At 38.4% G+C, this 25,657-nt stretch overlaps 1 protein-coding gene across 2 annotated transcripts in view; it reads right to left on the bottom strand.

Annotated features, from left to right (window-relative positions):
• The window catches only part of BLTP3B (bridge-like lipid transfer protein family member 3B), a 93,533-nt gene that overhangs the window by 17,778 nt on the left and 50,098 nt on the right, over positions 1 to 25,657 (bottom strand). For both annotated transcript variants that reach the window (XM_072655670.1, XM_072655671.1), the window contains exons 3-13: positions 24,473 to 24,511; positions 19,407 to 19,498; positions 17,246 to 17,435; positions 16,492 to 16,632; positions 14,817 to 14,987; positions 13,422 to 13,602; positions 12,147 to 12,230; positions 9,206 to 9,388; positions 8,644 to 8,762; positions 6,204 to 6,345; positions 157 to 350 (exon numbers count right to left, since the gene is read on the bottom strand). In XM_072655670.1, the coding sequence (XP_072511771.1) occupies positions 157 to 350; positions 6,204 to 6,345; positions 8,644 to 8,762; positions 9,206 to 9,388; positions 12,147 to 12,230; positions 13,422 to 13,602; positions 14,817 to 14,987; positions 16,492 to 16,632; positions 17,246 to 17,435; positions 19,407 to 19,498; positions 24,473 to 24,511 (1,536 nt within the window). The remainder of the gene's footprint in view (positions 1 to 156; positions 351 to 6,203; positions 6,346 to 8,643; positions 8,763 to 9,205; positions 9,389 to 12,146; positions 12,231 to 13,421; positions 13,603 to 14,816; positions 14,988 to 16,491; positions 16,633 to 17,245; positions 17,436 to 19,406; positions 19,499 to 24,472; positions 24,512 to 25,657) is intronic.

Raw genomic sequence — 25,657 nt, forward strand, 5'->3', positions numbered from 1 at the left:
CTCCATGTTCCCCAGATATATCTCTCTTTCCATTAACCCCCAAACAAGGAAGGTTGAGGAGTCTGGACCTTGGCTTCGTCAGACCTTCTCTGTTGTTCTGGGCACCACATTTCAAGAGGGATACCTGCAATCTTCTCACCAGAAGTCATACAGTACCTTAAGCATTAATCCATCAACTCGAATATCAACGTGTTCATCAGACTTTGAATTGTCATTCAACTTGTACATGGCCATGAACTGATTGAGACTTTGTTTTAAATCCAACACAAACTGATTTAACCAGAGAAGACTTCTCTCATCCAGAGTGAACTGTAGTGCATTCAGTTGTACATAAAGGTTGGGACATGGAACTGGGCAGAAGAAAAATAAACACGAATGTGAAATTTATAGCTCTAAAGCAAAAATAATCTTCACTGAAAACAGAAAACACAAGTAAGGCAGTGAGGTGGCGCAGTGAGGTGGCACAGTGGACAGAGCACTAGGCTTGGAGTCAGTAAGCCTTGAATTCAAATCCAGCCCCAGACACTAACTGTCTGACCTTAGGAGAGTCATTTAACATCTACCTGCTCCATCAGTTTCCTCATCCATAACAAGCAAACTGAGAACACTATATAAATGTTATCTATTACGATTAGCAACAGCCAAGGACAGCAAACTCTAAAGGTATCTCTGCTCAGTAACCTGTCAGCAAATACTCTGGAAGCTGCTCTCAACCTTCCCCTGTAGAGATGGGGACTGGAATTGTGGTTTCCCCTGTAATAATGGATTCCCAGTTCAGGAAACTTCCTCTACCAAAGCAGGTTAGTCCTTTCTTTGCAACTCTGAGTCAGAGTTACCTATGTCACCAAGAGGGGAAGTAACTTTTCCAACAGTCACACAGTCACTACTAATGTGTCAGAGGTGGGACTGAACTTGGGTTTTCCTGCCTTCAAGTCACCCTTTCCATCCAGCTGTCTCTCCTTCCTTGGAAGAATGCTCAGTAGATGAATCTTACCCACCCACTCCAAATGACAGAGTCAAAAATGGACATGAGAAGGAATTCCTAGGCGATGCATCCACATCATGTATGATTCTTCATAGCGTTTCTCAAATAATGTTTCTGTGCCCACGTCAAATGAGTGAAACCTGAACCACGTGCTCATTTCTACCATGCCCAACATTTCCCCCTTTGCTTAAAGTCAGAAGATCACTCCTTCTCAGTTCTACCCCAAGAGGAATGAATAGAAGCCTTTTTAAAAACAGTCATGTCTGGAATCCTTGTAAGCCAACTTTGTGCCCTGTCCAGAAGACTTTCAAGCATCCTTCTCCGACCTCCACATGGTTGGCATAAATGAAGCTCACTGAAATTACACAACTCCAAGATTGGTAGCACACAAGAAAAATGACTCCCTGTACACTACGTTCTTATATAGTGATTGAGATGATGAGGTAAAGAATGGAGTTTTTTGTCCAGTGGCAAAGGGATGGAACATTTACATACAATAGAAAAATCACCACAAATGTGACCTTTGCTTTCAGCAAATACAAATGAGCATCAAAAAAGATGAAGGAACCTAAAGGAGCTTATCCTGTATTTAAACTAACCGAGCAGAAATGGTTTGGGGGGCAAAGAGTTTTCATCTTAAAGAGGATCTTAATTTTCTGAAGGTTTTTAGAACCTTCTGAACACTCAACACTGTTTCTCAATGAAAATAGCTTAATGAATGCCTTAAACAACACCCCATGGTTTCACTTAATTGTTAACATGACAAATATTGTTACCCAAACTGAAGAGAAAGCTTTAATTTAGCAGGAGGTATTTTTAAGCAAACTCAAAGGCTTACCCACTGACATCCTTCTAGCCCAGATCTCAATTACATCAGTAACCTCATGCCTGAATTATTGCAAGCTCCAAGTTGACCTCCTGCTTCTCAATCTCTCCTACCTTAATTCATACAACATACCTGCTAATTAACTATACCTATCAAGTCTGCATTATCAGAGTAGTCTTCGATAAGCACTGCTTTCATCAGTTCATCCTTCTCCTCTGATGCTTAAATTCCTCAGCCCCCATAATACTGCCTCCATCCAACATTCCCATGGTGTTTTACTACTAACTTGCACACATGGTTTCATCTGACCCTCACAATTAATCTGTGAGGTAGCAAAGACAGACATAACCACATTTTACAGATGAGGAAACAAACATTCAGAGGGATTGGTCAATCAGTCAAGTATTTGTTAATGGGCTTCTTAAACTGTGGGTTGGGACTCCAAATGAGGTCTCAATACAGAGTTTAAGAAGTACTGATAGGGGTCTCGAGTCGAAAAGGTTTAAGAAGCATTGTAAGCAACTAAGGTCACAAGGTGAAAGGGGCAGAATATGAGCCTGCAGTTCCACTGTGCCACATTTGTGCCAAACTCTTCCATCACCTTCCTCATTAGGCTGGTCTCTTCAACACCCCATGAATGCACCATGTTCATTCCCATCTCCATCTCCCCGTCCTTCTCTCAGCTTTCCCATTCTAGTCACCCATGTCCTTCTGATAAGGTTCAGTTCAAGGACCATCTTTGCAGTGAAAACTCTTGACTACTTCAGCCCTCATGGAAATCCTACATGACTTTAATATACCACAAAATTCAGCACCTAATTAGATACTGTTACTTTGGACACAGCTCGTTTTATGAGACGTGGGCTCTGCTCTCAAATCACTAACCACTACCTAGGAAATTATTCTCAAAAATCCCTCACTAGACCCTGCCATCCCCTCAAACTATCATCCAAGATCACTCTTCCCTTCTTCCATCAAACTCCCAGAAAAAGCTGTTTACACTGATTGCCTCTACTTCATCTCCTCTCACTCACTTTTCTGCCATCTGTGATTTACGATGACATTTCTCAGCTGAACGTGCCCTCTCCAAATTAATTTAGAGGCTAACTTCAATGAATGACTGCCAACCCAGAAGGAGATCTCTTATTTGTCTATCTCCAGCACCCATTCCCAGCGGATCCCCCATTGTGCGCACTCCTCGTCCTTGCTTGGACAACTACCATGCCCTCGTCACTGTGTCTACTCCATCCTACCGTACAGACCATTACTAGTGCCATCTTCTCGAATTTCAACAGGATCTTGCTCAGAAAATTTCAAAAGCTCTTCACTGTCCATCTTGTGGATGCAAATGAGCATGGACATTCAGGGCCCTCCCTATTCTGACTCTGACTTATCTTTTCAACTTATCTAACACTAAGTCCCTCCTATGCCTTCAGTATGGTAGCTCCATGAGATCATCACCATTCCCTCAATTTGCCCACCTCCTTCACTTTCGGCATTTCATCATGACACCTCCCAAGCCTAGAACGCTTCCCTCTACTTCCTCTGGTTCAAATACCTTTTCAGCTTCAGTTCAAGTACTGTTCCTTCACAAACCTTCCCTGATGCCCCACAGGGGACAACCTCTCCCAGTATGACACTCACAACCTTTACATCTACTAATCAAACTTAGTTCCTACTATCACGAAGGTGCTCCTCTCTTATTATCACCTATTATACTGTAACCTCCTTGAAGGAACCTCTCCAGGGTCTTCTTTATCTTTATATTACACTGGTCTGCATACAGCAAGGCCATGACAAACCTATATGCAGTGTTACTGCACCCATTCACTGATCAATCTGGTCTAAGCTTTGTCTTATCTGCACAACCAGAGTGTAAATTCTTTGAAGACAGGGACCATATTGTCAGGCATACAGACACACGCTGGCTAATTAAAAATGACATTTAGAAAATAAAACTATTTAGAGAAAGAAAAAGTGTTTTAAGGAGTCTTTCCTGAGAAATTACCCAAAATAAAAGTCTAGGTAGGTCCACTTCAAAGTGCAAAAAAACAGAAGGTTTTCACACTGAAGAATGTTCTTTGGAAAGCACTCGGATGAGCACAAACACTAAACCACAACACTGGTATAAAGCTACCTTGGACGCTGCTCTCTCACCTCTCTTTCTTGGTGTCCTTTGCGGATTTCGGTTTCCTCTCACCCCACAAAATGCTGCCCTTAACCCTCTTCTTTTCTCTTTCTATACTGTTCTTTGGCCACTTCATTCACACCCATGGCTTGCATTCTCATCTCTATATACTCAATTCCCCCACCACTCTCTCTCCCTATCTCTCCATCGCTTTTTCTCTCCCCCATATCTCTCCTCCAATATCTTTCCACCATCCTTCTCTCTCCCCCCTCAAATCTTTCCCCCCTCTCCCCGTTTTCTTTAACGAATCTCTCAGATTACTGTCACTTTTCCTTTGTATTCAATCATCATCTATTCTTTCTTAAAAGTTATTTATAAAGATACTTCATTCCTGCCTTCTAAAGGGCTCTTCCCATCAATGAGATCATAATCTCATTTTTCATCTTTGTAGCTTCACTGCCTACCACAGGGTTATGAGTGTGGTATGTACTTAATAAATGTCCATTGAATCGAATGCTGAATTTAACAGAAAAATGGTCTTAGTTCACTGGAATCATTGGACACAAAGCTCAGGGCTTTTTAAACAGAAAATGGGCTAAATGAAAAAGGATGTAAATTCCTTGTGTGTTCATTTATAGAATTAGTGGAAAGAGAGCCAAGAACAAGCTAGGAGACAAGAGTTCTAGTTCCAGCTCTTTAAATAACCAGCTAGGTAATCTTGGGCAAGGCATATAATCATAATCCCTATTTCTATTTCCTCATTTGTCAAATGGAAATAATAGATCTTTTTCCTACTTACTTCTAAAGGTCATAGTGAAGATCAAATGAAATGTCCATGAAAACTTCTGGACAAATTATGTACTAAGATTAAGGCAATGAGGTGCTAGATTACAAAAGGCTTGAGTTTGGGTTGGGGGGAGAGTGAGCAAGGATCTAGTAAGCTGGGAATGGATAACTACCTAAAGTAAATTCCTGTATTGCTTCGGTTTGTCCAAGTTCACATCCTTTCTAGTACATTTTTAAATTGTTATTGTTCAGTCGTGTCCAACTTTTCATGGCCCCATCTGGGGTTTTCTTGGCAAAGATACTGAAGCGTTTTTGTCATTTCCTTTTCCAGCTTTTTGCAGATGAGGAAACTGAGGCAAATAGGGTGAAGTGACTTGCCACGGGTCTGAGGCCAGATTTGAATTCAGGAAGACTCCTGCCAGGCTTGGCACTCCACCCACTGCACCACCTGGCTGTCCCTCCTTGTATATATGTTTGTTCTAAATAGATCTGTGCAGCAGAAGTTCATTTATAAACTAAAATGAGAAGCAGCAGTCTTTATCAACATTTCTGTTCATAACAATAGCTAGGATTTATAGAGCACTTCACAGTTGTGTAAGTGCTCTGTGTAGGTCACCTCATTTGATCTTCACTATTATTATCCCTATTCCTTAAATAAAGACCCTGAGATCTGAAGAGGCCACTTAACTGTCCAGTGCCTTGATCTCAGGTCTTCCTGACTCAGGTCAACTGCTCTAACCACTACACCAACTAGCCATCCTAAGTACACCTGAGCACACCACCCATATATCAAAGTTAAGTGCAGTGTTTTAGAAGGAGAGCCAGATCAATATCCATCCTCAAGTCATTAATAAGACGCTGACAGATGCGTGACATCATTGATGAGAACACTCCCCTACCCCTTCTTATCACAGCCTTCCTTTCTGTCTGGTACAATTCTTATCCAGAAATCTTCCACTGATGAGGAGAATATAAAAATGATTTCCCATAAATTGTTTTTCCTAAGCCTTAGGAGTGATGTTCCCAATAAACATGAGCAAGTCCTATAAAGCATCACTTCTGGAATATTTAGCTTCAAAGAGTCATATATGCAACAAATTAGCAGCTCAACTCTGAATCTCAAAATTGTCTTCATAGAATAAACTTGACTTTAAAAAAAAACACAACAGCTTATTATCAGCTCTTAATATTCATTTTTCAAATGTATTGCTATGATAAAAATTTGCCTGTGATAAATTTGTTATTTAGTTTGAAAGTAACACTAAAAACTAGCTGTACATTCCACAATCACCCTGAATTATTAATTTTTTTTCAGTAGCTAAAATTAAGTTGAATTTTACAAAGAGAATTAAAGCTTTCAATTTATTCTGGAAATACAATTTTGATACTTCAAATTATCACATTTTCATCAGGTAATTGTCAGAAGCTTAATAACTATGTGCCAAATAAGTCATGAAACAGAAGAAAATATATCTTACTGGGAAAATCCTTGCCATCTGGATAGTAGTATTCTGTGAACTCTATATAAACAGCTGACATTTCTTGTGGAAGATAGAGGGATTTTTTATTGCAGGAAATCATAGATTTGGGGGAAGATCGATACTGGTCAGCTGTAGAGACCTGCAAGAGAATCCAGACTGCTTAAATGGTATCATTTTCTAAAATCAAGAATGAAACACTTTTCAGATGGAATCTGTAATCTCAAAGTACTTTAACAACAAAATATTTGATTTAAAAAAAAAAACTCCAGGCAGCCAACTTTCAAAAGATTTATTCATAATTTTAAAGAGGGATTTTGCTTTTTTCAAAACCCAAGGGATAAGTGTTGAAGGGAATCATGATTCAACTTTAAATTTAATCTTTTAAAAAAACACTTGAGATGATACTGAAATGACAAGATAACATCAACTGCTCACCCCATGATCTGACAAATGAAGATTAAATACAATAAATTCCAAGAGAATAATATGTAAAAATCAAAATTTAAGCAATAGGCATGTAAAAGAAAAAATCCATGTCTAAAGTCTGCCATATAAGCTTCCCCCCTCTATTTTACCTAAAATAGAGAAATCCAAAATGACTGCTAATCTTGTGAAGTCTCCCTTTCAGTTTCTGCAGTGACCACAGAGAACTGTAAGAAAAGAGGGGATGCACATAATCACAGGCCATCGATAAAGTTTAATTTGGTCACTAATACTCCAAACATTGAGATCCTTAACTAATAACAAACAAGAAGATATGCTACCAGACGAACAGAATTTATCAGTCTTGACCTTTTTGTTATAAACAAAATCAGAAGGAGGCTGCAATTAAATAGCTCACAATTTCTCCAGAGGAGGCAAACACAAGAAATAAGAGAGTTGGTTTTACTGAGTGCACAGAGGCAACAAGAAACTTCATTTCATGGTGCATTTGGTCATCCTATACGAACAACAAAAAGGAAAGGAACAGCCATTTCAAGGCAAATATGAAAACAAGTTGGAAGGAAAGGACCCTAAAAGTAACAGACCTCAAGCTACATAAAGCAACAAAAACCAAAACTTCTAAAATCTGTCAGTGGAACAAATTAGGTGTATACCACACAAAGGCAACGGGACAAACTAACAAAATGTTTGCTAAATCTGAAGACCTGAACAAGAAGGGTAAAACCTCACCATGCAACAAAAATCCACCAGAAAAACTGGAAAGCAGGCTGGCAGAGATAAGGTTTAGACCAACATCTCCCACCACATATGCTGAGATGTGCTCTAACGAATACATAACCTAGCTATATCAGAATCCATCATAAACAAACAAAAGGATTAGAGAAGGAAGCCACTTCAGCAGCCACAGAGAGCAAAAGAATTCATTACTTAACAAGGAATAGAGATGATCATATTAGATAAAACAGAAAATTTTCATTGTAAAAAACGAAAGGTTTTTACAGGAACAAAATCAATGCTGATAAAATTAGAGGAGAAAGAGTCAAGGGGGGGGGGGGGGAATCTTTGCAGCAAATTTCTGCCACGAAGGTCTGATTATCCAAGATACAAAATGAACTAATTTAAATATATGAGGACAAAAGTCATTTCTCCACAGATAAATGGTCAAAGGATATCGAAAAGTAATTATCAAAGGAAGAAATCTAAGCTATCAGTAACCATATAAAGTGCTCCAAATCACTAGTAATTAGAGAAATGAAAATTAAAAGAACTCTGAGATTCAGTGTGTCCAAAAAATAATTTTAAAAATAAAAGGGGAGATGAGAGTTGCTGGAAAGGCCTGTGAAAAGACAGGTACATTAGCACACTCTTGGGAAAATAGTGAAGTGATCCAGTCATTCTGGAAAGCAATTGGGAACTATGCCCCAAAAGTCACTAAATTATGTGTATCCACTGACCCAATGTTACCACTACCAACCCTATATTCCAGACAGATCAAAGAAATGAAGGAAAAGATCCACACGTGCAAAAAGTACTCACAGCAGCCCTTTATCTTAGAGCAAAAAAATGGAAACACAAGAAGTGATCTTCCATTAGGGAATGAATCACTAAATAAATAGTGTTACAAGGATGTAATGAGAGATTATATTGTGAGAGAACCCCAGGACATCTTCAGGAAGTGAAGAAGAATGAAATGAAGCAGAAACCAGTGAACACTTTATGCAAGGACAAAATCATCAGGAAAAATAATTCTAAAAACCCAAGTACTCAATACAATGGTCAACCATAATCTCAGAGAGTTGTGATATATAAACAGCTTGGGGCAAAACGGATGGAGAGAATGATCCTAAGCCTAAATTAAATTCAGCCATGTCAGGCAGACCTAGTCACAACACTTCATTTTAAATTAAATGGTAGCTGGCTTTGGTTTCCCAGAACTACTTGTAAGGACTACTAAAATTTCTCATAAGTGACACTGAAAGGACATAAAACTTACTTGGTATATATTGAAATCTGCAAGTCTAACCACCACAGAACTGGACATCAGTTTAGCTTTTGATTGTTCACATGATGTAGAAGGAGTTCTAGGAATCCCCTTCGGCACTGATTCTTTCCCTATAAGAAATAAAAAATTTTTTAATGTATTGCAAAAGCATTTTCCCAGTCAATAGCATGGTGACTTATTATTAATAGAACTATTAGAAGTCTGCAGTAGAAAGCATTTATTGTTTAAATGATCCCATATCTTTTAAACAAGAAGCCTTCACACAGAAAAGTGCCCAAGATAGATGTCTTCCAAGGACTTTGGCTATGACTACATCCTACTACCTCTCCTACTTCAAAAGATTTCACAAAACTGCAAAAGGTGTTGAAAAATTCTACTTAAGATTTTATACCCATTAAAGTTTAATTTTTTATGTGCCTTAGTCCCTAGCCTGAGATTTTTAGAGTACAGATCTTTAGAAATTAAACAGAGAGAACAGAGAAAAGGCCAATGTCACTATATATATATGACAATGTAGTAATGAAACCCTATGACGCTGTTAGAGGAAACACACCTGTTTGGACATGCTGAGAGGGAGCATGTGTTGGGGATTTGGGAGGAGAATCGACATTATGATCCTTCACAGCCTGCTTAAGCATTTCAACATTGGAGCTGAACTCATCCAACAATTCTTTGGTCCATCCATTTTTGGTCTTGGTGGCATCACTATAATACATCCAGTGACTACAACTGTCTCCTGCAAATACCAAGAGACAAATTTAATTTCTCCTCCTTGGTTCAAGCTTTTAAATAAGCAAGATTTTACAAAAGATAGAGAGGCAACATGGGTAGCGGATAAGAGGTGGTCGTGAAGTTTCCAAGACTTAACAGATTGTGGCTGGGTGGTCCCAGGTAGGTCACGTAACTTCAGTGCTCTGGGCAAATCTCCAAAGAATGAGTAGAGGAGCAGAAGAAGCTTCCTCATTTAAGAGATCCCTAGACCAGTGAGATCTCAGGCCCCAGTCCTACTCCTAAATAATCTACTACCTATTAACTGAAACAAAGTGAAATAAGTAGAAACAGTAAATACACAAACACAACCAAAATGAAAAAGAATAATGTGAGGTTAATGGTGGGTGGGGGGAAGAGTTAAAGATCTTCCCCACCCATTAATAGACCTCAGACACCCTCTGTTCATTTCTAATGAGGCAAAGGGTCTCGAGGGTAGTGACCTCCAGCTCTGAAAACAGCAGATACTCGGAGGTAAGCTTTTGCTTGGGGGCTTACAGATGAGATTCTGGGCAGCTGTTTTAAGAAGCCCCTCCAGCTTTGAGAACCCAGATGTTGGTGCTTCTATTGTCTACGGTCAGACAGTCGGAAGCCCTGTCTGTTGGTCTTTCTGTTTGTATTTTCCCTGAAGTTCAGGGTGCTGACTTTTTCCCCTGAACTAAGTGAATGATATGTGTTTGATTAAAGTGATTGTTGACCCCTCCAAAGTTGCTTTCCTTTCAGAAAAGCAGACCTAAGCATCTGTATAGCAGCCCTCCTGTGCATGCTGGGGTCCTTGCTGACATAAACAATAATAGCAGGTCTAACAGAAGCACCTGCTGGGACAAAGCTGGGCTTCAAACCAGAATCAAAGAGGATGGAGCCCCCTCCATTCTTGGGAGGGTCAGAGCAGCACAGACATGGGACAAGGTATATCATATCAGACTTGGTTTACCTGTTCCTTAGTTTTGCTGAACTCTCTCTTTCTGATTCTTGGTCACAAGAGACAGTTCTTTGGGACAGACAGGGAACAGAGATATATTAAAGGCAGTGAGGTGACACAGTGGATAGAGCACCAGATCTACAGTCAGGAAGGTCTGGGTTCAAACTGAGCCTCAGACACTTATCTACTGTTTGATTTTGGGCAAATCAATTAACTATTATTTACTTCCATTTTCTCATCTGTAAAATGGAAATAATTACAGCACCTTCCACCTTTGTGAGGCTCAAATGAGATAATATTTATAAAGCACTTAGCACAGTGCCTGGCACATAGTAAGCATGATATAAATGCTAGCTATTATTATTTTATTGGGAAATGTAGGTGATGTGAAAACAAAAGGTACTTTTTAAAAAAATCTACTCTCTTTCAAATTTACCTGTCACCTATTTTGGTTTCTTAGAGATCTAAAAATGGGCAAAATCTGATCCCATATATGCAGAACCAGCTTGAAGCTAATTATCTGTCAGGGCTTTTGTCAAGCAACCACTCATGTGGGCTGTCAAATGACTCATTCTCAACTCCAAGCTAAGCTGTTTGATGATGTCAACCATGTTGGGCACCTTTCATTGGCCAGAATCTCAGTTCTATAATTAGGGAGAAAAGTCCTGACAATGAGTTCATCACCAACATGAGAGAGGCCTTTATCAAAGAGGATTTCAACTCAGGGGTCACTTGAGCCTAATCCTCCATGGAAATGTTAAAACAGTCAAATTCTGCTCAACACAAATGCACCAAGTAGATTATATATCTGATAAGAGAAATACTCTGGAAATTCTTAAAATAAAAAGTTTTACTGCTTGGGGGCATATAAAAGTAAATCAATAACAATGATATAAGTGGATATCAAAACTTTCTTGAGAAGCTTCAAAATCAGAATTCAACTAGTAAAATGAGTGAAGAAAATGGAAACATGCTCTCTATCATGAGTTTTACTTTGTTACACTATGAACAGTTTTCAAATAGCTTAAGAATTTGGAACATAAGGAAGGGGTATACTAACTCTTTAACTTTCTAACATGACATCAAATATTTCAACAATATGTAAAAAAAACTGGCTAAAACAAAATTTTATTTACAAAGCGATCAAATTCTGGTCTTAAGAACGAGAAGTCTAAATAATCTAGCTGTCAAGTACACCACTTGGAAAGAAAAACCATATATTCAGTTTTTAAAGATCTCCTACCAAAAGAAGTACATCTTCTTTTGTCTTGTACATGTGGGGGAAAAATGCTCCCCTACAATGCAGAGAACAACAGATGTTCTGTAACGTTTCTAAAACCTCTTACCTGAGACCTGATAATTCAATCTGATTTACTTTTAAATCAGCACTATCTAAGTTGAGTGGAAATTTTTAATTATAGAAGGCAAACTATTTCTAATTTGCATAGACTCCAGCTTCAATATCCCATAAGTGTCTTCCACAAGTTATCAATTGTTTGGCTAGAAGTACTGATTAAAAAAAAAACAAAAAACAAGCACCATATAAAATGAGGCAGAAAAAAAGAACATCCTTTTGAGAAAAAAATTTCAATGAGAATCACAGTGCAGGAGCTTTCTGAAAAATTAATACTTCTATGATCTATTCTCATCTCCAAAACATTTTTTACTAGATTTATAGGATTCAGGTTACTTTCTAGGAGAAAATTTTGCATTATTTTAAGGAGAGAGAATTTCATAATATCTAAAGCACATTAGATATAATCTAATTCAGCAACCTCTCATCTGGGGTTTTTGTTTTACATACCTGCTTTGTGATAAGGATAATAATCTACAGTTAGGTGACTAAAAGAGAGTTGCATGGCTCCTCCAGTAATACGTCTACTAGACTCTGCAAAAGAACAAACAATTAAGTGCAACACAGACTTAATTTGTCATTTAGAAAATAACAACTAAATACCTAGGCACTTAATAATCACTTGTTGTTATTCAATCTTTTTTAAGCCATGTCCGATTCTTCCTGATTCCATTTGGGGTTTTCTTAGCAAAGGTATTTTCTTAGCAAAGAAATGTGCCATTTCCTTCTCCAACACATTTTACAGGTGAGGAAACTGAGGCAAGCAAGGTGACTTACCCAATATCACACAGGCAGTGTCTGAGGCTGGATTTGGACTCGGAAAGATGAGTCTTTCTGACTACGAGCCTGACACACTCTGTCTGCTGCGAGACCTAGCTGCCCCAAAATATGACTAATGATTCTCATTTAAGCACATTACATGTAAGTATGTATTAAAACAAAATAAGTTTCAGGCTAAAAATTCAAAAAAGGCAAACAGATCTATGTCAAAGAAGGTAACTCAGAAGACAAGAAGATTATCTGAACAACACCAACAAATCAGAATAACCAGTGTTGAGAAAAGAATTAGCTAGAGGAAGGAAGGCCATACAGGCATGCAGAAAAGAAGCACTGTCATCTGATGCTAACTGGCCCAAAGGGGGATCTTGTCATCTTAAACACCACGTTCTAACCAACTGGCTGGCTGATCCAGACAGCATCTTTTGTGTAGACGGTGGCAGTGATGGGAATTCTTTTCTACAGCAGGTAGGCTGCTGGGACACACCGTTAGTAGTGGAGAAGTTGACTGCTAAAGAGTTAGCCAGGATCTCTGAAGCTTACTGTAAATAGGGGAATAGTAGGCTATTTAAGGAAGCTACCTGACAAATATTGAGCTGTGTGGGTAAGATAAAGCTGAGGAAGCTTAGAACCCCAATGGGAGGTAGGAATTTGTTCGGACATCTGTGAATAATCCATGTGGATATCAAAGACAGGCCCAAAGTAGCACAAAAGACAGATGGAGGAATTGGGCCTCACATAGCCTTAACCCTCCAAGTGTCAGCATCTCAATCAGAGGCTCATTCACCAATCTTTTTACCTAATAGCTAAAGGTAAGCCTAGTAAACAAAACCATCTGCATTATCACTGTCACCATAGTTCTTATAAAGCAGAGTATAAAAGCTGATCTAGTTCTATAATCCATTAAAGAATCATCTCAAATGAACTCAAATGTGCCGGCCTTATTACCTTTTTCTTTAGCGTGAATGTCATCACATATATGCAGATCTAGGTGAGAAACTACTAAGTGATGGGAGGTTTCTTTCACATCAAAATCACTGAAGAGCTTTGCAATGGTATCATTGAGGTCAGGTACAGCTGACGTTTGAGGTGTCTTCACCTGCTGAGAACTCGGAGCTGGAGTAGAGCTCTGAAAAGATTAGAACCCACCATCATGACCACCAGTCCTCTACAATGGATTTGTGGGACCATGCAAACAAGGACTGCATGAGGCGACAAAGGATGTAGTATTACTATCTTCACAGGTAAGGGAAAACCCTCATTGATGAGATCATAGATCAACTGAAGAATCAGAGGACAGTTCTAAGTTGGTATTTAAAACTTCACTTACCAGGAAACAAATATTTGCAGTAATCTAGTTACTGAAAATCAGGGTACATCTTAAAAAATAACCCCCCTAAAACCAATTAATTCAAACTGCTTAAAACTATTGTTCAAACATGGTCAGAGAGACTTTAAGCAGCGAATAAAGTCCTTGGGGCTATGAGCATGTTACTCAGCACAGTTAAGGCCTTTTCTCTTCCTATAAGGGAATCTTTCTGGATTCTGTCATCTGCAGCATCTAGGTGGATTCCAGGAAAGGGCCTGAATCAAATGGAAGGGAGGACAAGAGAATATTTATAGGAATAAATGTATCTCTGTTGGCTTCAAAATATTCCTTTAAGCAGGTGACCAATGGTAGGAACTAAGTATGAATGACAGAAGTATATATTTTAATTCAGTTCAAACATTATGCCCTGAATCCGTGCAAGCCAGCCAAAGTGCTAGGGGACAAGGATATGAAGACAGAAAAGGCTCTGCTCTCAAAGCGCTTGAAGTCTACATCACTAATTACCTAATAGAGAACCAAAATGGAGGCCAAATTTTCCCTCTCTTAAAAGGACAAAGCCTAACACAGTGACCATGAACAAAGTTGCTACAGACTGTTTTGGGAGCCTGGGGCTCCCTATCAGTTTTTTCTCTTCCAGCCCCCATACCAGTCTTCTTGGACAGTGTCTTCATTACACACTGTGGTCACAAAAATCCAATCACTTACAACCAAGCCTTTGACAAGGGGCCTTTCCTGATTTAGTTTGGGCCTATCCTAAGACAGCAATGCTTGCCACACAGTAGGTCTGTTCTGTCTAACTAAGAACAAGACTAAACTCTGGAAGGCAACAATGTGTCCTCCAACTGTTCTGCATTTCCTCCATTTGTGTCCATCATAAGGCCTTGAATGAATAATCAAAGAAAGGTATTGGGGGGTTTTTTCTAAACTGACAGAAATAATGTTATTTCTTAACCATTTTGCTCTTTTTCTCCTTAAACTATTCCCACAACTGATCTGTGAACTGAGCAGCATACCTGGGTAGGCTCCGAAGCCATGCTCTTCCTCTGTTCTGTCGATTTTTCTATGGCTTCACTAAGGGACTTGGCATACTGCACCATTGCCTTCAACTGGGAATCCGTTAAGACCCACAACAGGTCATCCAATATTAGCACCAATTTTGTTGCTATGACATTGCAGTCCTTTAACTGTTGAACAAAATCAATTTATGGAATCAAATCTTGATGTAAGCATTCTGAAATTTTTAATGGCATTCACTATAGATGTTTTCTCCACAAAAAACTATAGCCCTGTTTCCTCTGAGACCTTAGATAGTCTAAAATAAAAACTGAAAAAAGGAGGAAAATGCCAACTTCTAATACAGTTCTCAGAAATGATTAAGTATCTTCCAAAGTAAAAGGCAGAGATGGTATTGAACAATTTAGCATTCAGTGTATAAATGTTAGTGTGTTGTTTAGTCATTTCAGCTGTGTCCGACTCTTTGTAACCCCATTTAGGATTTTCTTGGCAAAGATGCTGAAGTGGTTTGCCATTTTCTTCTCCAGCTCATTTTACAGGTGAGGAAACTGAGGCAAGCAGGGTTAAGTGACTTGTCCAGGGTCACACAACTAGAAAGTGTCTGAGGCCAGATTTGAACTCAGGTCCTCCTGACTCCAGGCCAAGCACTCTATCCACTGAAGTTAGTGTACTATGAGGAATATGGATATATTGTGATAGCATCTTATCTAGATATACTTGAATACATCAAGGATTCAAAATTTCTTTGTTTTCAGTACTTCCTCGAGCTACACAAAAGGCAAGTGTGCTATGCCTCAGCAGAGAATTTTCATGAACTCCCATGCCTGAAAAAAAAAATAACACTGAAGTGGCTAACAATGAAGTAATAAGCCTCTCCAAAATTATGTTAGACTGGTCCTCAGACAACAGATAGGAAATCCATGACTGGATCCATACTCAAGGCACTGCCAACATGATCAGAACAGTTACTGTTCATATTTTGTAAAGAATTTAAGAATCCACAGTCACTTCCACGCAATGATGAACCACAACAGAAATCTACAGGAGGATTATTACGCTCTACTAATATGTTTCTATTGTTTCTTGCAATCCAAAAACCACTAGCAGAACTCAATCTGAACTTTGAGAGTGGAAAGCTACATATAAAAACTACTGACAAAGACGGTAGCACCGCACAGGTAAAGAATAACACAATTTTATCACTCAATTATGGATGGTTCTCATTTAACCACGCTAGCATATCTTCTTTAACAAATCAAATCCTAAATCATAATGGGCTATAAACTTGCCATATTCCCCAAGGCAGGGGCCTTGTCCACAAAATCAGCTGCTTCTCCAATGTCCTCCAACTCTAGGCTCCTCTCTAACTACCCTCATGATGCCAAAGCACTCATGTAATGGACACACCACTTTTGTTTCATGAAATCTGGTAGAAATTTAAACCCTAGTGTAATGCTGAATGAATCCATTTCTCCACCAAACCAGTTTGTACTGTGTTCTTCCAGTGCTCCACCAGATCATTAGGGTCCCTTTCTTCCAGCCCTAGGCACTATGATCTACTTCTACAAACCAACATTCCACTCAGAAAGCTTATATTTAAACTTATTACTATTTTAGTAACTAACAATGAGGAAAGAGTATAAAAATAAAACAGTTATAACCTTGCAGACTTACTCTTCTTTTAAGTGTGACTCTAATTTTTGATTGGTTAGTTATTAGTCGAACTGGAGCACTCATGATTTCAAGATGAGAACTTTGGATAGCATCTGCTTCTATTCGGATCATCTGCCAATTAATTTCTTTAAATGTCAAAATCTAAAAAAACACATACATAGTTTTAAATGTTTGTAGAAATGGAATTCAGAACACATTATTAAAGGTGGAGAAAAGAAATTAATATACAATAACACACAGAAAAATTTTAATTCCTACTTGCTTGTATAAGAAAGGCATCTCATTTTTACATGCACTTTTTGATATATTTTCCTTTCTATCATCTGGAAGAATTCTTTTTCTTACAAATTCAGTAAGATTCCCTCATCTCATATAATTCGGATAACAGTTTAAATTTTAAGTAAACTAATTCTCTTGTAGAAAGTAGGTCAATCAGTCATAATGACCAATATAAATTTAGCTAACATATTCAGTTTCTTAATTTTTTACTTTAAAGAAAAGAGAAAAAGAGGTTCACTAATCCATTAATCTATAACATTAAAAGAACAATTACTATGAAAGGATTTAATGCACAATTACCATCAAGTAATTGCATGTGTGATGGAAACAGAGGCAACCTAAAAGAAAGCTCATCAAAGGAATGGTACGTGAGTGTGTCACAAGTGCTAGGTCCAGGAGAACAGCTTGTTCTAAATTTTCCCTGCTACTCACCTGTAGCCAAAAAGCTCCATTTAAAAAAAATCATTGGCCTTACCTCTCCACGTTGCAGGTCCTGAATACGAGTGCACCGTAAGTCTCCATGTTGCCAATTTGTATTTACACTATAGATTCTTAGCTGGGAAAGTTCAAATGAAGCATTGAATGCTTTTGCACCAATTCGGATGATAATAGAATTTACAGAAACGGTAATCCCCTCCACTACTTTTTCAGCAAAACCATATTCACTGGAAAAACAAAACAAAATATAATCTCTTAATGCTAAAGAATGGATTTGTTAAAAGAAAAAAAGTCACCTGGAATACCTTCACATAAGTACATAAATAAAAATGATCTGATATTTTAGCAAAAAAATCCAAAATCTTATATTATCATTTAAAAACATTAATATTAAATATTATCTTTGGATGAAATGAAATATGCATAGTTTCAGCTAAACTATACTAGATGTCACTATTTGCAAGACAATTCTGTGAAGCATAAATATTGGTAAAGAGAAGCAGCTGCTACATGTAATGCGGGATTAACTATTCACAAGGAATATGAATAATCCTCCTGAAAAGTGCCTAACTACCCCACAAAGACTTTAATAAATGAGTTTATTATTAATAAAATTAGACATCTACTCTTCAGCGAATTCTTTAGACCACTAGCCTCTTTTCACAAAATGGGTAGGCTGGACTAATACAAAACAGAATCATGTTATCTCTCTAAGTCAGGATATAAAACATGCTAGTAAGTAGACATAAAGCCTTAGCAGAAATGCCTACTAATGCTGCAAAGTCTGCTAAATCTTACCATACGTTGACTAAAATAGAAAGGATATTATGAAAAGCACTTGGTAATGTAGACATATGGCTCAACTGCCATCAGGTCACTACATGGCCCACGCTAACTACTCTGCCTGATTTAATGGCTCAGTAAGTTTTGTCTCACTATTACTGTCCTAATTCAAGTTTCAGAGTTTATCCACTGTATCCACTTTCCATCCCTCAATTCCAACTTCAGTCAAATCTAAAGATCAACCCCCTCTATCCTATAATAGCCAAAGTCAATTCACAATCACGACATGTGGTTAAGGAGCATCACTACTAACCAGCTAGTGACTCAAAAAGACGTTTATGAAAAAATATGTAACTCTTAACATGTTCAAAGACTAGGAATAAGTCACATTGGTAGCTGCCTGCTACCTCATTTCCCTCTATATCAGGATTACTCAGTTAATGGCCTGCACTCCAGGTGTAGGCAAACTATGGATGTGACAAATTTCACCTGCAGTCAACTTTGGAAGAAGTCTACCTCACATTCTCAAAGTTCCAATGTGGAAAGCACCTTGAGGGACTGGGGAAATCCAAAACACCCTGCCTAATTTCTGGTAAGACAAACATAATTCAACCATAAGATAAGTATATTTGTCCTCAAAACCATCTTTGTTTATTGTTTTATATGGTATCTAGCACACTATGAACACAATGAGAATATGAACGATAAATAAAAAACAACACAATCCAGAAATGGACACAATGAGAATACAAATGATAAATTAAAAAAAAAATCACAATCCAGAAATGTAAAATAAAGAATTTGAATAAGTACAGGTTTACCTCACCTTAAAAAACCCTGATATAAAAATCCAAAGAGACTATGAGGAATGATCAGGCACTTTTCAGAAAGATTATTCACATTCCTTGTAAATAATTAATACATTACACTTGGCATTGCTCAATTTGCAAAGAGTTGTAGCATAAAATGAAATAAAACAATTCAGAGAGCTGACCATTTTTTATTTAAAAAGCAACATGGCAATCATCTACTTGTAGGTTATCAGTTTTCCTCTCAAGAGCCACTCGACATTTTCACTGATGTATCATAAAGCTATGCCAAGTCAGCTCCTGGTTATTCCCAAACTGATAAACCAGTCTATTATCCTGTGGGCCATGCATTCTTAGCACCCTGGCCAGAAGACAGAAAGGCCACTAAAAGCTGCAAATAACTCAGACAATTCTAAGAGTCAGCGATTGAACTGAAAAATGTTTAAAGGGAAAGTTGGCAGAAATTTTCTATTGAAATGAAGGTTAGCGATGACCAGGCTTCAATGTGTTAACAATAACAAGTTCCACTGCTACAGATAATGAAGAATTGGCTATACCTAACAATGCAAATCATGGAAACTGGGCCCAAATCTCCTAATAACTGACCTCTGTCCTGAAGCAGTTGCAATAGGTGATGGGCCGTTAGGGAGTCGGGGTTCTTCACATGTGCTCATTTCCATTATTACTTTATCCAGGGACTAAGGAAAACATCAAAGACAAAAATAGGCAATATGCATCTCCTCCTAAAATGTCAGTACTATTATTATTATCATTACTAAAATTTTACTTTTTGCAAGTTCAACTCCTGGGAGAACCACAGTTTAGACAGAGAAGGACCATCCTTAATGGGTGCTCTAGTAAGCAACTTCAGCATAAATACAAATACATAAATACAAAATATTACAGGGAAAGTACACAGGAGATAGAAAAACAAAAGGTTGTAGCAGATCCAAAATGAGCAAAAGAGTGAAGTGATCAAGTTTGGAAATAAATTCAGAAAATGCTTACAGCACTTCTGTCTACTCTCTTGTCCCAGGTGACAGTAAAGATTAAATGAGAGGAGGTGATTTGAAAAGGGCCCCTTGGAAAGCTCCTACTCCAGTAACATCTCTGCCTAGTGCCATCAGGCTATAAAGCTGCTGTCAAGAGCTAATATTTCCTACTTAAAAACAAAGGAACCTGCCAAGAAGATTTGGATGGGGGGAGGGGAGAGAAGAAGAGCAGAGATGATAACTGTCTCAGAAAATGTGAATGGCTGTCATGGACTTTCAGCCTGGCCTTGGGAGAATAACTAAGAATGGTGGATGGAATTTGCAAAGAGAAAAATTTACAGGAAACAGAACAACTTCCTAACAATGAGAGGCATGGAAAAGAAGCAGGGGCTGCCTCAGAACTGTAGGCATTATCCTTGACTTGAAGCGATCAGGCAAAGGTTTAAACTCTTCTAAGAGATATGTCGTGGGGAAGTCTTCAGGTTGAGCGGGATCTTCTTACTCTGGGCTCCATGAACTTGTTTTTTTTTAATTTATTAAATTATTATTTACATTTCCATATAACTGATTCTCTTGCAATCCCTTGTGTTTTAGTTTTTGCATGTAAAAAACAAATTTGAGAAGAGATCCAGAGTATTCAATACCTGCCAAAGGCATCCAGGACATAAAAAGGCTCAACAATCTGTAGTCCCTTCCAAGCCTATGATTCCAGGATTTCAACTCAACGTAACAAACATTTATGAGGAAGCTACTATGTGCAAAGTATGTTGCCAAGTGCTGGGGATATGAAGAAAAATGGCAGAGCTCCTGGGTCTCAAGCAACGTGCATTCTACTAGGTGGAAGAGTAGGGAAAGGAAAAAATATTGATAAAGTACCTACTACGTGCAAGGCACTCAGTGCTTTACAATGATTATCTAATTTATCCACACAACAACCCTGGGAAGAAGGTACTCTCATTATTCCCATTTTACAGATGAGTAAAGCAGGGCAGAAAGAGTGTAAGTGACTTTCCCAAGGTCACAGAAAAAGTAAGCATCTGAGGTGCAATTTGAAGTCAGGGCAGCCTGACTCCAGGTCTAGTACTCTAATTACTGTGCTACCTAGCTGGAAACAACATATAATTTGGGGGGTGGGGGGAAGAAAGAGAAAGGGAGAAAGAGAGGGAGAACACATTACTAACTGGAAGTTTTAGGGATGGCTTCACAAAAGCGGTGAACTTATCTGGCTTAAAATAAGGACATGAGGCAGAAGTAAAGAGGGAAACTATTCTGGGCATGGAAGAGAGAGTTTGTGCAGATGCCCTGAATTAGAAGAGGCAATGCTGAGTTTAGGAAACAAGGAATCCAGTGCGACTAGACCAGAGAGGACACAAAAGGGAAGAACATGAAACATGGCTGCCAGATCATGGCATTGATTAGAAGTGGTAGAGGGACTTGAGATCAGACTCTGAGGGGTGCTCTGCTGGCCGGAGGGAGGCATTAAATGCTTGGTCAGATCTGGCTACTCCTCCTTAATCCCTAAACCTTTTACAACACAGTTCGATGAACCCCAAGTTGATATTTAAACAGAACCCTCCCTTCATCGACAGCTTTTATTTAGAGCCTACTACGTGCCAGGCACTGTGCTCAATGTGGAGGAGACAAGGACAAGGAATGAAACAATCCCTACTCTGAAAGAACTTGCAACACTAGAATGGGACAGACAAGAAGTCTATATAAAAATACATACAGCACAAATATCAAGTGAATACACAGAAATATGCAAAGTAGTTCAACCCAAGTTAGTTAGAGAGGGAGAGCAATCTAGAACGGCTTCTGTTAGGCACAAGAAGGGAATGCATTCAAGGCATGAGGGATGGCCATTGCAAAGGTATGGCAATGGGAAATAGGAAAAGTCAATCCATAAGCTGATTGGCAGAGTATGAAAGGGAGAGTAATGTACCTTGAGGCTGCAAAGATCAGTTGGGGACAAATTGCATATAGCCACAAAAGCTGAACAGGAAAGCTGGTATGTCCTAGGAGCAATAGGAAGCCACTGGAGTCAATTGAGTTGGGGAGTCATATCTGGGCTAAAGAAAAATTACATTGGGCCCTGCAGGTAGGATGGATTGGGTGCGAAGAGACCTGAGCAGGGGGACAATCAGGAGGCTGTGGGAATAACGGAGGCGAGAGGTGATGAGGGTCTACTATAAGGGGGTAGCTATACGAGTGGAAAACAAGGGCCAGACGTGAGCGACTTTGTAAAGGTAGCAATGGCAAGGCGACAACTAACTGCATATGTGGGATACAGAAAAGTGAGTTTTCAGAGATAACACCTCAATATGAAAATCAATGAAATATACCACTTATTTACTCTTTAAGACATCAAATAAAAATCTTTCTTTTGGGGAGGGCTCCATCCTGAGGAAGTATCTTTCAGCTCTATGTCACAACAGTAAAAAGTAAATATGATAGGAATTCCATCATTTGTTTCATTATTTATATGCAGTAAGTGCCTCTGCAAAAATCACTCTGGCAAGTCCTGAGAATACACAGATGGAATCAACAAAGATTCTGCTCTTGAGGAGCTCATATCCAAGGAGAGGGGTGAGAGATGACCACAGATACAAACAACCAATAGAAAAGGAGATCTGTGCAAAGGAGTGGACAAGGAAATGTGCTACATGTGAAAAATCAAAAGAGGAAGAAATCAAGTTTACCTGTGGAGGAACAGAAGACCACTCTCAGGAAAGGCTTCTAGGAGTAAGAGACACCACCTGATTTAGGCCTGGAAGGTAGGGAGGGACTTCAACAGAGGGAGATGAACACTTACTCAGTCTATTCTAGCTGCCAAGGGCAGGAATAGAACAGGGATGGAGAATAGTTCCATGTTTGAGCTTAACTAAAATGGAGTCCTATGAGACAAGACTAGAAAGTTGGTGTGGACCCATATCATTGAGGCCCATGAGTGACGCAATCAGGAGTGTTATGTTTTATTCAGCAGACAAAAGTCACTTTTCAAAGTTTTTTAATAAAGGACTGGTACAATCAGAGATATATATTAGGAAGATTACTAGGGCAACAATATGAAGAATGGATTAAAGGTGGGAAAAACTAGAAGCAGGAAGGCCACTTTGGAAACTACCTAACTAGGGTAGTCAGAGTGAACCCAGTACTAAAAATAAAGAAGTATGGGTCAAGGGCGGGTCAAGAAAAGACACTCAGGATCAGAGAGTAAGACTGAAATATTTTGCTGCTGTTGTGGTCATAGCTAAAGCAGGGTTGCCCTTTTTTTAGTTTATTCTTTATTTTAAGTATTCTTTTTTATTTTAATTTTGAGTTCCAAATTCTCTCCCTCCTTCCAACCCCTCCTCACTCATTGAGAGGGTAGGTAATATGATATCAATATAGATGTGAAATCATGCAAAATATGTTTTTATATTAGCCATGTTGGAAAAAAAGCAGGAAAAAATAAAGAAAGTGAAAAAATATATACTTCAATTTGTTTTTAGGGTTAATCAGTTCTCTCCCTGGAAGGAGACAGTATTTTTCATCATGGGTCCTTCGGAACTGTCCTGGATCACTGCCAAATCAGAGTAGCTAAGGATTGTGCAGCTGATTGTTACAATACAGCTCTTACTGTGTACAGTGATCTCCTGGTTCTGCTCACTTCATGCCTTTTCAATTCATGTAACTCTTCCCCAGTTTTTCTGAAACCATCTGCCTTGTCACTTCTTATGGCACAATAGCATTCCATCACAATCATAAACATAACTTATTGAGTCATTCCCCAGTTGATGGGCATACCCTCAATTTCCAACTCTTTGCCACCACAAAAAGAGCTGCTATAAATATTTTGTATAAAAAGGTCCTTTTTCTTTTTCTTTGATCTCTTTGCGATATAGACCTAATAGTGGCATCGCTGGGTTAAAGGGTATGCAGCTTTATCAACCTCTGTAGGCCCAAACTGAGACCAGTTCGTAAGTACACTAACAGTCAACATCAACAGATTTAGAGCATTTTTTTCACGTGACTATAGCCAACTTTGACTTCTTTTTCTGAAAACTCCCTGTGCGTACCCTTTGACCATTGGGTAAAGGCTGTTATTTTTATAAATTTGATTCAGTTCTCTATATATTTGAGAAATGAGGCCACTATCAGTGACACCTGATGTAAAAAATTTTCCCCAGTTTCCTGCTTTCCTTCTAATTTTGGCAACATTGGTTTTATAGATTTAATAAGGTTAGGAAAGATTAGAATCTGGAATTCTCGAAGTGTGAAAGGGACTTCAGAAGGAGTTTTTTATAATCCCCTCATTTTACACATGGATAAATTAAACCCAAGAAAAGTTAAAGAACTTTCCCATGTTTACCCAGTTGGTTCACAGCAGAGTCAGGAAAACATGGCAGTCTTTTTATTTCATTTACATTTCTATAGCGCTTTAGAATTCATGGAGTACTTTACGTAATCATTCTCTTCGGATCTTCCAAACATCCCAGTAAGGGAAGTAAAAATACAGATGATACAATGAAGGTCTCGTGTTAAGTGAGTTAGCTATGGCCCCAAAGTTGGCCTGTTGATAAGCTAGGAAAACAAGTTTTGTGTGGTACTGTCATTGATCTGAAATAGCAGCCTAATTTTAATATACTACCTATATCTACTTAAATAAATTCTCATTTCTGGGATGCCTTCAGAACTTACCAAGCATATTGGGTGTGTTTTCAATTTTGTCCAAGGAATCTGCAAAAGAAAAAAGTATGTATCATTTCAAAGTGAATCCTTAAAGCTTTTAAGAATACCTTACTAAGGTAAATTCATTTTTATACTTGTAGGAAAAAAAATTATACCAGATAGATTATTTTCTTTATCTTAGGTATTAAAATAACAAAATTAAGGAATCAGAATCATACTTTGAAATTAAAGATATTTTAAATTTGTGTAGGAAAAATAATATTGCCACCTCCTCTTTTGGGTATCATAAGCACCGTTTTTGGTCTTCTATCACTAAAACTCATCTCTGATTTACAGCAAGAATTAGGATCACACAACTTGCCTAACAGGCCTCATCTCTGAACACAGACTTTGGAAATGAAACCAACCCCACATGATTATAGTTTATCTATTAAAAGGTGACTGATAGGGATACAAGCAAAGCTCGAGGATTTCCTCTACTAAAATATGAGCTAAAATAAATGGAAAAAACCTTCCCACAGAAAAACTACTTATTTTTCAACAAAAGTATAGAAGGCTTCTTTTAAAGTTTTGACTTCAAAGCCCAGAATTTCATCTGAATGTAGAAGGCTGATGTTTTGGTTCTTTAGGCTTCCCCTAAATGTGGTCCTTTGGGTGGCAGAGATGGCAGGAAGCATTATACATGACTTATCTATTTCTCCCTTGAACTCAATAGGAACAATCAAAGATTCCCAAAATGGTCACCAACAATTCTCCAAGCAAGAGAGATCTATAAACTTAGGAGGAGATGACGGGCAAAAACAAATGCCAAAAAAAGAGGCAAGAGCTACTTTAAAAAATTAGTAAGTACCAAGTTATTGGAGAGAAATCTCCAAAACGAAAATAAACAGGTCTCATCGGTGAGAATTCTATGGACTCACAGAACAAAGCTGAAAAGTATCCTGAGAGATCATTTAGCTCCACCTCCACTTTAGTGGAAAGCAAAGTGCAGGTTGGGGAAATCACTTGTCTAAATTTATTTACAAAGGCCTCACTTTCAATGTCTCAGTGGAGCACAGAGAGAGGCAAACGTGAGTTATGGAAACTCAAGCCTTAGTAAGCATTACCAAACTAGAACAGCTTGCAATGGGTCAGGCCACAAACTGCATGTCTGTTGTTCTTGGCTGAACCTAAGTAAATTGGAGAGGTTCCCAC

This window comes from Notamacropus eugenii, chromosome 3 (assembly GCF_028372415.1).
Source record: "Notamacropus eugenii isolate mMacEug1 chromosome 3, mMacEug1.pri_v2, whole genome shotgun sequence".
NCBI classification, from domain to species: Eukaryota; Metazoa; Chordata; class Mammalia; order Diprotodontia; family Macropodidae; genus Notamacropus; species Notamacropus eugenii.